The 15,467-nt window shown below is 48.4% G+C and overlaps 1 protein-coding gene across 1 annotated transcript; it reads right to left on the bottom strand.

Moving 5' to 3' along the window:
• Positions 1 to 9: 9 nt before the first annotated feature.
• CIAO3 (cytosolic iron-sulfur assembly component 3) lies at positions 10 to 11,046 on the bottom strand. Its single transcript, XM_066197842.1, has 11 exons — positions 10,966 to 11,046; positions 9,812 to 9,907; positions 8,493 to 8,636; positions 7,996 to 8,128; positions 7,278 to 7,412; positions 6,874 to 6,992; positions 5,485 to 5,614; positions 5,209 to 5,281; positions 3,460 to 3,594; positions 2,274 to 2,431; positions 10 to 1,528 (listed from the first exon to the last, which is right to left on the bottom strand). The coding sequence occupies exons 1-11, from the start codon at positions 11,029 to 11,031 to the stop codon at positions 1,290 to 1,292; spliced, it is 1,428 nt and encodes a 475-aa protein (XP_066053939.1). The 5' UTR covers positions 11,032 to 11,046; the 3' UTR covers positions 10 to 1,289.
• Positions 11,047 to 15,467: the final 4,421 nt, after the last annotated feature.

The following is a 15,467-nucleotide window of genomic DNA, read 5'->3' as shown; positions in this document are numbered from 1 at the left end:
TGGACCAAGGTTTTCTTTTTTTTCTTTTATGTAGTTATAGTTTGGATTCACTTCCCTGCATGGAAGGGGAAGGATTCATGCAGCTGTAAAATCTTGGTATCCTGGCCTGAATTCCTCAGTTCCCATGAAATGCTGGAGTTGTGGATGTGCCCTGGGTGTTCCTTTAGGATTTTATTTGCCCTGGGAGCTCCACACCTCCGAGCTGGGAGAAATTCCAGCTGTTCCTGGTGCCAGAACAGGGATCCTGGGTGGCCTCAGTGACCTCTGTGTGTGTGTGTGTGTTGGTGACCTGGGGAAGTGACAAAGTGTAGAGAGCCTGATCATTTCATTTATTATTTAATTTCCAGCTAATTTAGCTTCACTGACTGTGCATTTCTGCACTGCTCTGCACTGACTCCAGATTTCCTGGTGCAGCCAAACCCCTGCATGGAAAAAAGGGAATTCACTGGAAGCCCCAGTCTGCTCCTCAGGAAGGTGGGGAGGGGGCACAGGGGGAGCTGGATGCCTTAGAACACTGTGAGGTCATTCATGATCAGCAACAGCTGAATAAAAACAAACTGGCAAGCTTTTAATTAAAACCATGAAAAATCACCATTTTCTCTGTGGATTCATTGGGGTAAAGTGCAGGGGAGGCTTTGGTTCCTGCCAGCCCCAAGGTCAGGAATTACTCTGGTCATTTCAGGATGTTATCCATCAGTTAAGTGCCTGTTCTGCCTGGATTCAGGGGTATTACCCTCAGTAAGTGGCTGCTGTGCGACAACTCTGTGACTCCCCACTGTGCGTTCAGGAAGAAAAGAGAGAGAGATGTAATTGCCCTTGGTATAAATTACTGTAATTTAAGGAAAAGGAATCCCAAGGTTTCTGTCCAGCATTCCCTGCAGTCCCTTTCCAGCAGGCCCTGATCCCAGCCTTTGGATCCCCCTCTCTGAGGGAGATGTGACAGCTCCAGGCTCTGCGAGACCATTCCTGATGGAATGAGGACGTCCCAGCAGAGGCAGGCACAGGACTGAGTGCTGGGGGAGGAATGTTGGGGTGTGGCACAAAGCTCAGCCTGGAGCTGGGCTCCAAATCCCCAAACTGCTCAGTCCTGGCAGGAATGGGGCTGTCCCATCAGCCTGGCATGTGTCTCCTGTCAGACTCTGGGCTTTCTTCCCCTCGCCTCACCCTCCAGCTGAGGGAATGAGCAGTGCCAGGCCCGTTCCCAGAGGCAGGAATTGCACAGAGTCCCTTGGAGGATCAGAAGTGTTGAGTTCAGAAGGCACTGAGGGTCTCCTGGGCTGGGCAGCCCCTCACCATTTGATGTTGAGGGCAGAGTTTGTCCTCTCCACTGCATGATATTGTGTGTGCAGCACCTCCTGAGCCCTCTGAGAGCCCCAGCCCCCCAGCCAGCGCTCATAGAGCTCCCTCACAGCCTGGTTCTCCTCTGGGATCTCAGCCCTCAGGGATTCGTACAGCCTCTCCACCTGCTGCAGCTCCTCCTTGCTGGATTCCCCCTCCAGTTTGATCTGCCCTCCTCCATTCAAACAGCCTGGAGAAGAAAAAAACACGGCAGGGATGAAGAACTTCAGCTGGAAAAACTAAAAAAAAAAAAAAAAAAAAAAAAAAAAAAAAAAAAAAAAAAAAATTCCAGGTAATTTCTTCTGCTCCTGCAAAGAGCTGCAGGAATGAAAACAGCTCAGGAAGGGAGGTTCACTCCCAGTTATCTCCCAGGGCCACGGGAGCTGGGGATCTGCCAGCTCTTATCTCCTGCCCCCAGAAAGGAGCAGAGCCCAGGCCAGGTGAGCCCAGCCTGGCAGGAGGAAAGGGAAAAGAGCCTGGGATGAGTTCTGGGAGTGGGGCTGGACTGTGGGAGCTCCCAGAGTTGTGGGGATCCTTGGGAAGGAGCAGCTCCAGGAGCTCCAGGAGCAGCCCCTGAGTGGGTTCAGGCTGAAAAATGGAAGAACACATGATTATTTTATCTCCACCAGCCACAGCAGCATTTTCTGTCAGTGTGATGGTCAGGTCTGGGCAACTTCAGAGAGAAAATACCAAAGAGCTCAAGAAATCCTCCTTAAAAAAGCAATTAATTAATTAAGTATGGAAATTTCGTGTGATGGAGTTTAGCTGCAATTCCTTACACCCTGAGGATTTACTGGCTCAGAGGGAGGGAAATGCCCACACAGGTGTGCAGCATGCTCAAGGCTGTGAGGAATCTCCCATTTTTCCGTCCTGAGTTGCCTGGAGCTGCTCCCAAGCTGGATTTGGGAGCTGGATTGTGGATTTTTGTCCCTCACCTGAGGGGCAGGCCATGACCTCCACAAAGTGATAGGGGCACTTCCCTCTCTTCAGCTTCTGCACCAAGTTCTGGATGTTCCTGAATCCATAAGCCAGAGCAAACTGGAGCAGGACCTCCCCATCCCTCTCCAAGGTCACCTCCTGGAAGTCCTTGTTCCTGAGGGAGCAGAGCACAGCAAATGATTTCTCCCAAACCAGTTTCTATTTTAAACATCAAAAGTGCAAAACCCAAATTCTTTGTGGATCTCGTTTCAGAGCTGTCCCAGTTCAAGGAGAACAGGCAAGAATTCCTTCCAGAACCTTCCAGGAGTGCTGGGGTCACCTGGGCAGAGTTTGCTGAAGGACACCTGTGCTGATAAAGGCTGAATTAAGCTCAGCAGAGGGAACTTTCCCTCCCAGACCCGAGTTCCTTCAGCCAACACTGAGCCCCTGAGAGGATTTTTCACTTCTAAACCCTGCCTGAGGATTCCAGATCTCTAAGGTTAGTGGGAATACCTGGTCCTGATTAAAAAAAAAAACAACAAAAAACCCCCCCAAAAAAACCCAAAAACCCCCCAAAACAAACAAAAAAACAAAGTAATTTGATTTTTATCAAGTTTTTGAGACTGTTTTTTTCTGCTTCCTAAACCAGGGAATCCTAAACATAGAAATTGCTCATTAGGGATATAATTAATTCCAAAGGATACATTAAATTATAACTGGGAAGCCAGAAGGAATCTCAGGTGGAGAAGCCTCAAGGCCTAAATTCAGATGAATTATTTTCTGTTTCCCTACAATTAAACAAAGCCCCCAAACCCTCCCAAGAGGTTTTTTGGGATCAATAATCAGTGACAGATCTCCTTGATTGGCCTGATCCAAGGTGAGGAATCCCAGCTCCACCAGAGCTCTGCCTTCTCAATTACTCTACAATTTTATAATTATCCTAAAGGGAAAAATCCATCAGGCCAAACTCCAGGGTGTGAGTGGGGAAGGGGCTGGGAAATTCTCCCTGGGAAAGGAAATTCTCCCTGGAACTGGCTGATTTATTGCTCAGCAGCTGGGGGGGGAGCCAGCAGCCAACTCTCAGCCTGGGAAGTGCAAATTTAACATTTCAAAAAATAACAAAAAAAAAAAAAAAAAAAATCAGCCCCTCAGTGAGAATCCCCTGAAACACCTGAGCTTCCTGTGGGGCTTTCAGCTCCTTACTTGAGAGGTTTGTAGTGGATGGAGGCCACGTGGATCCCAAAGATCTCCTTGGCAGCGTGGGTGAAGATGTGCTCCAGGAACCCCCCCGAGCCCCCGCCGCGGTGTGAGCCGAGCTCCTCCGCAGCCCCGCCGAGCCTGGGGAGGGCACAGGGGGTCTGGGGTCAAACAAAACTCCAGGAGCAGCCAAACGGCAGCTGCCTCTCAGCTCCAGGGTCTCCATTTCTGCTGGGAAGCATTGCTGGCTGTGAGGAATTGTGGCGTTCACTGAGGTTGGGGATGTCCCTGGGTCTCTCTGGGGTGTCCCAGGTCAGCTGGGGATGGCAGGAGGTGTTGGGGTTGGATGATTTTAAATCCTTCCCACTCAAACCATTCCAGTGATTCTCTAATGAATCCCCCTGTGTAACTGAGGGTGTAGTTTCTCCCTTTCTCCCGGGAAGCATTGCTGGCCCTGGGGAATTGTGGTGTTCACTGAGGTTGGGGATGTCCCTGGGTCCCTCTGCAGTGTCCCAGGCCAGGCTGGAAGTGGTTTGGAGCAGCCAGGGATGGTGGGAGGTGTTGGATGATTTTAAATCCTTCCCACCCAAACCATCCCAGTGATTCTCTAATGAACCCTCCAGTGTAACTGAGGGAGCTGCTGCTGCTGCTGCTGCTGCTGGACCTTTCTGGTGCCAGGAGCTCTGGGGATGTTCCCCCTGCCCTGCAGCAAAGGCAGCTCGGGGTGCTCAGGGCAGAACCAGCCCTGCTGTCACCCCAGACCCCAAAATGAGACCCCAAACATAAAGATTGCATCTTGGGTTTGGCTAGAATTGGTATTTGAAAGTATGATCAACACAGGAATGCTCAGGTTTGACAGGTGGTGTAATATTTCAGAGATATTGGAAAGAGATAATCTTAAGGGAAATTTTACTGCCTGGAACCCTGAGAGTATTAGCAGAGACTGAAATCAGAATGGACACTAGGGATATTAAATGCAAATAAGGCTCAAAGATACAATTAAATTATAGAAATGTGCACAAGTTCAGTGAGTGAAACACATGAAATACTTTGGTGTGGAAGGCTGTATAAACATAAACTGATTATTGTTAATTAATACCAGGAGTGAGGTGTTACCCCATGGTGTGCAGCACAAGTTCCTCCTCAGATCAACAAGCCCAGTCCCATCTGACACGTCTTAAATGTCATTTTTCACCAACAACCTTCTGGAGATTAACTGAGCGACCTAAATATTGGTTATTTCTGCCTTAATTCTGGGATCTTTGCAGTGGCTCTGATAAGGAGGAGCAGCAGCTTCTGCTTCAGGGAAATTTCTACCACTGGGACAGATTCTTGTCTTTCCCAAAGCCTGGAGCAGCTTTTTGTGGGGATGAAAGGAGCTGGAGTGATTGTCCAGTGGGAATTCATCATAATCTGTACATTAAATATTTTAACTCCTAATTGTTCTGGTGTAAGTGACACAAGAAACCAAAGCAAGGGCAAACACAGTTGTGTAAAACAGCAGGAAAAGGGGAATTCTGAACTCTCTGAATCCTGGAGGAAAGGGAACAGGGAAAGGGAAATTTTGAACTCTCTAAATCCTGAAGGAAAGGGAACAGGGAAATTCTGAATTGCCCAAATCCTGGAGGAAAGGGAACAGGGAAAGGGAATTCTGAACTCTTTAAATCCTGGAGGAAAGGGAACAGAGAAAGGGAATTCTGAACTTTTTAAATCCTGGAGGAAAGGGCAGATGACTGAAATGGATCTTGTTCTTACATGGTGTCCAGGGGAGCAGGCTCCACATCTGCCAGGGACACTCCTTCTTGCTCCAGCAGCTTTAGCACTTCCCCTAGAGCAGAACCAGGCACAGAGAGCTCTTATTTTTGGGATCCAGGAACACAAACCCCACAGAGCAGCCCCTAAACTGCACCTGCATTTTACCAGGGCCTGATTTGTACTATTGAATGTAAACACAGATCAATCTGTGAGAGACAAAGGGTTAGTAAAGGCAGGGAAGGCTGGAATTGGGAATCCCCTGGGGGCTCTGCTCACCTGTGGTGATGACACAATCCACGTCCCTGGTCTGGTACTCCTGGTTGAAGAAGTCTGGCCTGGAGGCCTCCAGCTTTTTGTCATAGCAGGGCATGACTGTGACGTGGTAGATCCTGTCAGGGGGCAGGTGCTGCAAGGGAGACAAGGCTGGGGCAGCTGGAGCAGCCCCCAAACCCCGCTGTCCTCAGGGAGAGCATTCCGGGAGCACAGGGGAGAGGGGAAAAAAATGCCTCTGTGCCCCTGCAGGGATCCCCACTATCACTGGGCATTTGTGTATTTATGGATTTATGCACAGATGAAATGATTTCTCTCCTAGCAGCCAATCCCAGCTGCAGTCAGGGGCAGCAGGGATGGGCCCTCACAGGTTTCATGGAATGCTGGAATGGTTTGCGTTGGGAGGGACCTGAAAGCTCATCCAGTTCCAGCCCCAACACCTTCCACTATCTCAGGTTGCTCCAAGCCCTGTCCAGCCTGGCCTTGGGCACTTCCAGGGATCCAGCTTCTCTGGGAATCCCATCCCAGCCCCTCTGGGAATTCCCTCCCAATATCCCATCTAACCCTGTCCTGGCACTCCAGGCCCTTGGGAATCATCTCTTTCCATCTTTCCTGGGGCTCCCTTGAGCTCCTGGAAGTTTCCCTCACTCCAGTGCAATGATCCAAGGTCAGGCAGAGAAGCCAACCCCTAATTAAGCCATTAGGGAATAAACTTCCTCCCTGCTCCCTTCAGGACGTGATCTAGAGTCCCACAAAACCCCTCAGGATCATCCAGGCAACAAACAGCCTGAGCAGGCAGCTCACTGACCCTGTTTCAGCCTCTTGTGCCAAATATTCCCAGAAGCTGCCAAATTTTGTCCCAAATCTGCAGCTGCCTCGTGCAAATGTGAAAGTTCAGCTTGTGAGTGGCCAGCAAACCCCACCACAAACCCCCAGCCCCTTCCTGGCCCCATCCAGGCTGTTTGTTTGCAGCCTGGGGACATCCAGCTCCCATCTGGAAAGATTCCAGAGGTGACAGGCTGAGGACAGAGGCAGATCATCAAGGCTGGAGTGAGGGATCGGTTTTGGAGAAGCTGTGATCTGCACGTAAGCACCGACTGCAGCCTTGGCCTGGCCCCCTTGTCTGAAATTATTCACCAACTCAAAACGGCAGGAGCACAAAAATTTGGTTCCTCAGCTCTCCCAAATAATTCAGAGGCTTTAATTTAATTAGCTCACGCTTAGTGTTCTACCCTAATTACTCCTCATTAGCTAAGACAGATGTGAGGAAGATCTGCTGCCTTCTGCAAGGCAATATTGACCCTTAAATGTGTATAACACAGCAAAATGTTCAGCCTGAAGTGTTGATTTTGAGGAGTTTCGCAGCAGGAAGAGCTTTTTTTTTTGAGCTTTTACCTGCTGCTCTGCAAAGTAGCCCTTGACCAAGGAGCCCATGACCTGCTGGGGGGATTTGGTGGTGCTGATGTGGGGGATGATGAAGCTGCCGTGGGTTTTCTCTGCGTAGCAGATCCAACCTGGGAATAAAACCATAATTAACAAATCAAATTAAAAAATAAGCGGCAGACCTTCACTCTCTGCCCATTCTTCCCCAAACCCCAGATTTAGTGCCCATTAATAAACATTTTCAGCCTCAGTTCAGCACAAAAGTGTAAGAGCAGATTGATTTTAAGATGTCTCACCGCTGCTTTAACCCCCCAAAATCTTCATTGTGAGGAGAATAATCCTGCAGGTAAAACCATCCATTTCCCCTTTCTGAGCAGCTGCTGGGTTTCTGTTTGCAGCTGGCACTGGGGCCATACCTGGGCAGGCAGAGGCCAGCATGGGCAGAGCCTTTTTGTCCTCTGCCTGTCTCTGGAAGCGCCTCACAAACTCCCTCTGGCTCTCCAGGAGGCTGAAGTTCCTGGAGAAGGTTGTGTCAAACACGTGGTGCACACCTGGGCAGGGCAGCAGCTGGGTTAAAACCCTCAGGAGACAGCAAAACAACCAAAAAAACCTTCCACTCCAACCACAGGCACAGGTAGGTGACAGGGAATATTTTTTAGGGGGGTAAAAGTGACAGGAGAGGTGGAAACCTAAATTGTGAAGGGTTTTTGAAAGGTTTTGTTTGCAGGTTTTATGGACTGATGAGATGGTTTGGGGTGGAAAGGACCTTAAAGCTCAGGCAGTTCCACAGGCAGGGACATCTCCCACTATTCCCAGGGTGATCCAGCCTGGCCTGGGACAATTCCAGGACTGGAGCAGCCACAGCTCCTCTGGGGATCTGTGCCAGGCCCTCCCCACCCTCCCAGCCAGGAATTCCTCCCCAAAATCCCATAACCCAAATATCCCATAACCCTGCCCTCTCCGGCACTTTAAATCTTCATTTAAACTCGTCCTGTTACCCTCTGCCCTTACAAAAAAACCTTCCTCCCCTTCCTTTTCCCATTCCTTCCCTCACTCCAAGTTCATCCTGAAGTTTTGGACACTTTTGGGGCTTAAACCCCATGAATTTGTCCCAGAGCACAACCCCAAACTTGCCCAGACTCTTGAGGAACTGTGTGAGCCTCTGTGCAGTCTCCAGCAGCCCCAGCTTGCACCTTGCAGCCAGGGAGGCTCTGGACTGGGGGGACACAGAAACCACCACCAATTTCTGCTCCTGGGCAGCAGCAGCCTGGAAAAAATAAAAAAAATAAACCCCAAAACAATCCCAAATTGTGGCACAGGCAGAGGTGGCAGCAGCCCAGAGCTCCTCACCTTCACTCTGAGGCAGGAATTGACACCAAACCCTTTAAAAATGAGAATGAACCGCCACAAATGTAGAATAAACCACCACAAGTGTAAGGAAGAACAAACTGGGATCCCTCAGGGGCTCTGAAATTCCCTTTTCCTGTGGATTTTTTCCTTCTAAACCCTTTAAAAATGAGAGTAAACCAGCACAGTGTAGGAAGAACAAGCTGGGATCCCTCAGGGGCTCTGAAATTCCCTTTTCCTGTGGATTTCCCCTTTTTTTCCCCGCAGGGATGAGGGGGACCCACCTTGTTGAGGGCCAGCACCTTGCAGAGCTCCCCGTGGCTCTGCTGGCTGACCAGGACACTCTCAGCTGAGGTGATGCAGCCACTGCAGGCCAGGCAATCATTCAGGGTGATTTTGGCTTTTTCCAACTTCTGTTCTTCCCCATCCTGCAAAAAAAGCCCAAAAAAACTCAAAAAACCAGAACAGGCTCAGTTCTGACCCCAGGATTTAAGGAGCAGATCCCTCACTTTAGTACAAATCATAATATTTTAGTCCAAACAATAATATTTTAGTCCAAACAATAATGATGTTGCTCTTTTGATGCTCTTGGGTTATAATTTAAAAAAAAATTCTTTATTTTTAATAAGATGAGGACAAAGCTTGGCTGCTTTTAATGGGATTATTTGCTGAGGGGTTTCATCCCAGGCACTGGAAGGGAATATTTTCCCTTCGGTCTGTTGCTGAATAATTTGATTTTTTTTTCCAAGAGATTCTCCACTATAAAGCCAGGGACAGAGCAGGAAATGAGGCACTATTTACAGTTTTAAAATAAGGAACTCAGACTCCTTTGGAAGTGCTAGATCCTCCTTTTTTTTTTTAGATCAAAGTCTGCCTAAAGTTCCAAGTTCCATTCCTAGAGGAATTCCCAGCTTGCTTAACTGAGCAAAGCCAACTTTTTTTTGGGTGAAAACAGGAAAAAATTCATCCGGAATTTTGGAAGCTCCTGAATTCCTCAAGCTTTTAAAGAAATAATTCGAAATATTATTTACTTTTTAAAAAATCCAGCGAGATTTATTAAAAATATCTTGATTAAACCTCTGAGTGAGCACAAGGACATGGCCAATCCTTAAATACTGATGAAATAAATAAACTTGTAATAAAAATAAATAAAATTTTATATAAATAAAATTATTGATTATAAAATGACTGCTTAAAATTAATTTATAAATGAAAATGCTGATAAATAAAAGTTTAATACAATCTCAGTTTATCTGCTCTTAATAACCAGCAATTAATGTCAGTGTTTCAGAGCATTGAAGTGGCACAAAATTGGAATTATTGACTATAAAATGAGTGCTTAAAAATTAATTTATAAATTAAAATGCTGATAAAGTTTAGTACAATCTCAGCTTATCTGCTCTTAATAATCAGTAATTAATGGCAGTGTTTCAGAGTGGCACAAAATTAGAATTATTGATTATAAATTAAAAAATAAAAAACCCAAGGATGCTGACAGCATCTCTCTGAGGCATTAAATAGATGTAGATAATTAAAACATTTAAAAGACATTAATTTTTCCTGTTTTTTTTTTTTTTACTCTGAACAGAAGAGCCCCACGTACCTGATTGACCTGGAAATAACTTCCATCAGCCTCAATCCTGATCCTGGCTGCTGCTTTTCCAGCTTTTCTGTCCACTTTGACAGGCTTGATGCATTCCTGAAAGGACAGCAGAGCAGACTGAGCAGGGGAAAGAGAGGACTGAACAGGAATAAAAAAGGATCAAAGAGCAGCTCTGGGTGTGGAGGAACAACAACCCAGGCTGCGATTTCTCCGAGATTAAGAAAAAATGTCGCAGCGGCGGTTGCTCACCCCTTTGGAACAGGAGGAACATTTTTCCAGCATCATCCCCGAGCCCGCGGGGAGATTTTGCTCTTTGTGAAGAGCTCGACTCTGCTGGTGGGGCTGTGACAGGAGCAGAGCCTGGCCAGCCCCTTCTCCTCCTTCTCTTTATTCTCCTTTTCCTCCTCCTCTCCAAACCCCGGAGCAAATCCCGGCTCTCCCCGCGGATCCCAGCCCGGAGCTCGGCTCTGCTGTCCCCCCACAAGTCCCAAAGGGGTTTTCCCTAAATTTTATCCGGTTTTTCAATTGTTCAAACACCTCGTGACTCCTTGTCCTACTTCTCCTCTGAGGAATTTGAGGTTTTCCCGTTAAATAATTCCGTCTTTGCAGGATTCTCTGCAGGAACGAAATCAGAGCTCACGGTTTAGGTGAAGAATTCCCATTATACCCACGTTACCAGGCTAAGTGGAGCCACCCCACAAAATAAATCTATCGGTAAGATGATCGGGGATACTTAAAGCAGATCCAAAAAAAGAGAATGATTAACATCTATTGAATATTCAACTTAAAGACAGAAGTCCTAAAAGGGTGAGGGGGGTCCGAGCAGATCTTGTGCCGAGCATCCTCGGCCGAGAAGCTTCGCTTATTCTGTCTCCTCATTTGTCTATTTTTAAATTAAACTTATAAAATTTTTTAAAAGAGAGCGAAACTCGTTTTTCACACCCCTTCTGCCATCCCCTAGAGCAGCGGGAGGAGCTCTGAGGGGAGGGCGGGCACGGTCCCCTCAGCGGGGACAGCGGGACGGGCGAAGGGTGAGGGTGGCACCCCCCGCCTCCCCTCAGGGGCCCTCCCCTGCGCCCTCCCCGGGGCAGAGGAGCCTGGTGAGCCCGGCCCCGGCCCCGGCCCCGGCCCCGTCACCGCCGGGGTGTCCCCACCTGCGAGGGAGCGATGAAATCGTCCAGCTCCGTCAGCTGCAGCACCCCGCTGAACCGCGCCGCCATGGCCGCCGCAAAGCGCCGCGCTGTCGTACAGCGGGACTGCCACACCGCCGCAAAGCGAACCGGCCGCGCTGTCGTACAACGGGACTGCCACACCGCCGCAAAGCGAACCGGCCGCGCTGTCGCGCAAGGGGACTGGGTTCCATGGGATGGAATCCCTGGCATGGGACGGGCTGGTTCTTGCTGAGCAGCCTTGGCCAGCCCTGACCCTCCTCCTGCTGCAAACCCCTCTCCTGATGACCCCAATCCTGTCACACTCCTCCCTGCTGGCCCCTGGTGTGTCCCCAGAGTGTCCCCAAGGCCCAGCCCTGGGGCTGGGACACTGCTGGACACGTTTCTGCTCTCCAGAGAGGCTGCAGGGTCACCAAACCCGGGCACGGAGGGACAGCAGACGTCAGAGCAACCACTTTTCCCTTTTTACCTTTCCTTTTTTAGCTTGTTTGGATTGCAGGGCTTGGAGCCTTACCTGGAGGTGGTTTCTGACTTGTGCAATGCAAATATTACAGAGGAAGGAGGGAGGGAGGGGGAAGCCAAGGAAAATCTCTTGTGTAAACCTGCAGGAAGGTACAGCGGGATGGTCGAGGTTTCATTCCAGCTCCAAACGGATATTTGACTTTGTTTGGCCTTTTTTTTGTTGTGTCTCCATTGTCCCTGTGAGGAGCTGTGGGAGGGAGAGTGGCCAGGGCAGGGTTTGCAGGGTTGGGTTTAGAGGGGTTGGAGTGTTTGGGGCTTTGCTCTGCAGTTCCCAGAGCAGGGGATAAATCAGGACTGGGTATAGAGGGGTTGGAGTTTTTGCTCTGCAGGTCCCAGAGAACAGGATAAATTGGGATTCGGTTTAGGGGGCTTGGAGTGTTTGGGGTTTTTCTCTGCAGTTCTCAGAGCAGGAGATAAATTGGGTTCAGAGGGGTTGGAGTTTTTGCTCTGCAGTTTCCAGAGTAGGGGATAAATTGGGATTGAGTTTAGGGGGGGTTGGAGTGTTTGGGGTTTTTCTTTGCCGTTCCCACAGAACAGGATAAATTGGGATTGGGTTCAGAGGGCTTTGGTGGTAGGAAAAGATCTCTGCCATCCCTGGCTTCCCTCTCTCCTTTTCTGCCTAAAATCCCCCTCAGGTGAGGGGCTGCTGGCATAGGCAGCTGAGGTTGGGATCACGGAATCACTGAGGGTTAAAAAGACCCTTAAAAAATTCCAACCATTCCCCCAGCACCGCCAAGGCCACCTCTAAAACCTGTCCCCAAGCCCAGCTCTGAAATGCCCTCGGGGCTGTGACCCCACCAGCACCCGGGGCTGGACATCCCTCTGGGTGAGGAAATTTCTTATTAATCTCCAGATTAAACTTCCCCTGGTGCAACTCGAGGCCATTTCCTGCCGTCCTGTCCCTCATTCCCTGGGGACACAGGGTCGTGCATGAGCTGTAAAACACAAACCCTCAGTGTCAGCCTTTGCTGACCTCTCTGGCATTTTTTAGGTGTGGGCTCAGCGGCGCCTTGGAGCCAAAAAATTGTTTCTTTTTCCCATCTTCCCCCAGCTGGGAAGTGGAGGCTTGAGCAAACAGAGTGACACAAGCTCCTTGGTGAAGCAAATATTGTCCTGTCTATTAAAAAAATCTCTCTGCTGGTGACATTTAACGAGCGGCTGCGTCACCCCTCCCCGAGGTGACAGGGCTGGTGACACCTCCCACGTCCCCCCACGCGTCCCTGGCAGGCTCAGAATTGGGCGTTTGCAGGGAAAGGTGGCACTGGAGCGGTCCTGCTGAAGGTCTCTCCCTCCCGTGGGGTTTGATGCTTTGAGTTTGATTTCCGTGTGTTTCAGGTTCTGTGCTGCCCAGAGCTCACAGTCGGTGTCACTCGCAGAGCAGGGACACAAGCCAATCCTTTTCTGCGCACCAAGGACAACTTTCCGGCAGGGTTAGAGGAAGAGCCGAGTGCCAGGGATGTCACAAGCCGCTCGTTTTCACGGCCTGGCAGCTGTTTGTTCCTCAAACCGCAGCTTTGGCATCACCTGGCTGCCTTTATCCTCCTCTGCTCCTGCCCAGATTAACCCTCACGTCTCCCTTTGCCCTGGTTTCCCCTGCTGGGAACCTTCTGAAAGCTGCTGCTCCTGACTCTCACTGTTCCAAAGGGTTGGATGGTGTCTCTTCCCAGGTTCTGCAGGGTTTTTACCTCGTCTGTGGGTTTTTTATCTTCTCTTCTTCTAGGATTAAATGCTCGAGGTTTTCGTGTTGGGACTCAGATGTTTATCAATTCTTATCTATCTTTAATATATTAAATATATTTTATATTTAATGAAATATTAAATCTATATATTCTATATTCTATATTCTATATTCTATATTCTAGATCATATATACAATATACGATATATAGAAAATATAAAAATATTATAGTATATATTATACATATAATATATCATATTATATATAATTTTATATTATAAGATATTATATATTTTATACATTCAATTAACTATTTAAAAATTAATTTAATGTAACATTAAACTTAATAATAAGCTTCTTATCATATTATTTTACATAATACAATAATAACAAATATAATATATATACATATAATTGACTATTTAATTAATATTTAATTTAACGCAATATTAAACTTTAAAAAGGTTCAAAGGATGCGAGCCCTGTTTCTCGCCCAGGTCTGCCGAGGCAGGGTTAGACCCGGCTTAGGCGAGCCAGCACAAAGCCCCTTTGTGTCCGCGCTGCGGAGCGCGGCCGCGCTGTCCGGGTGGGATTGGGGAGGATTTATTGTCCCCTGATTTATTGTCCCCGGCCACACCTGGCCGAGCCGGGAACAGCCCCAGCCCAGCCCGGGGCCCCCAGCCTGGCTCGGACTCATTTTGGGGCTGTCCGGACTCATTCTGGGGCTTCCCACCCCTTCTCCACCACCTCTCCTCCCTGCCAGGGCTCTGGTGCAGAATTGGGATTGATTTTGGGGCGAAGAAGGATCTTGCAGAGGCAGGGCTGGAGTGCGATGGTGTTGAGCTAAATGGGATCGGTAATGTGAAAAACGAGGTTCACTTTTCTGGTTAAATTTAAAAAGTTTAATAAAAGCACAATAGGAGACAAAGCAAAGGGTGGAAATGGCACTGGGTGTTTGGCACTTGACTAAGAGCACAATTACTACCTTGGAGAAATTCTTTGAACTCTTTTTAATTTCCATTAAAATGCTGCATATTTATAGACTATTTTGAGTATTTATATTTTTCTCAGAACTGTTGAGCAGAGCTACTCTTTGGCTCTGCCTTTCTACACCAGGAGTGTTTCTTGGCCGTGGTTTTATTATCACTTCCAGTTTGGGCCTTGGTCTATCCTTCCTTCAGCTGGCAGGTGCTGAGGGTTGGTGTATTAATAGCAGGGTCCTTATCACATTCACAGGGTGTTATCTTGACTCAAGAGTTCACTTTTATCAGCTGCTGCCACTGCCACGTTTAAGTTTTTTGTTAATAGTAGAAATAAAAGCCAAGTTATTTTAATATACATATATATATATACGCATGTGTATACACATATACCTTCATCTTCATATTTGCAGAAAGCCGATTTTAGAACATGTATTTATAGCAGGAGGAAGGATCTCGCAGAGGGAAGGGAGGCAGGGGCAGGGCTGGGCTGTGATGGTGTTGAGATAAAGGGGATTGTTTATTCCAGGGAGGCTTCAGAATTCCATCTTCACAGAGCTGAGGATGGAATTTTGGAGGCTGGACAGCCCTGGACACTGTCCCAGGGATGCTCCTGGATCTCTGGAATTGTCCAAGGCCAGGTTGGACAGGGCTTGGAGCACCCTGGGATGGTGGGGGGTGTTGGGACTGGATGAGCTTTAAGGTCCCTTCCTAGCCCTGAACATTCCATGACTCTGCTCCTTTTGTTTTCTCTCCTTTGGAGCCACAGATTTTCCAGCAGCTTCCCCACCCAGCGCTTTTCCATCTGATCCTGAGCCTGTTTGGAGAGTTGAAATTCCAAAAAAGGTGCAAACCACAGGAGCTTTGATATCTTCAGCCTGGCTGGAGGATCCCATCCAGCCCCAGCAGTGTCCTGGAGAAGAGGATGCTCTTGTGCTTTGAGCTCCAGGTCTGTGATTGGGCTAATTACAAGGTGGTGATGATTTTCGTGGGTTTGGGTGGTTTGGGGTGGGTGAGAGTCACTGATTCTGGGGATCCTGTGAGTCACACGAGCTGGTGACTGCACTGATTCCAGAGGAGCTGATAAGGACGTGGAGTGGGGGTGTGGTGACGCTGGGAGAAGACAGTGACACGGATTGTTCATGGTCAGGACTGGGCAAGCCTAGGCCTGGCCCAGAGCTGGGCTTTGCAAAAACTTGTCTGGAGAATACAGTGAGCAAACAACCATTTTTATAATTTTTTTTCCCCCCAAATCTGAGGATGTAAAATTACCCTGAGATGAAACAAGCTCAGCTCCCAGTGTGACA

The sequence above is a fragment of the Chamaea fasciata genome, unplaced genomic scaffold (assembly GCF_029207755.1).
Source record: "Chamaea fasciata isolate MVZ Bird 193981 ecotype frontalis unplaced genomic scaffold, bChaFas1.0.hap1 SCAF_16, whole genome shotgun sequence".
Lineage (NCBI taxonomy): Eukaryota > Metazoa > Chordata > Aves > Passeriformes > Sylviidae > Chamaea > Chamaea fasciata.
Note: the sequence above shows the minus strand (reverse complement) of the source record. Positions and strands in the feature narration are given on the sequence as shown.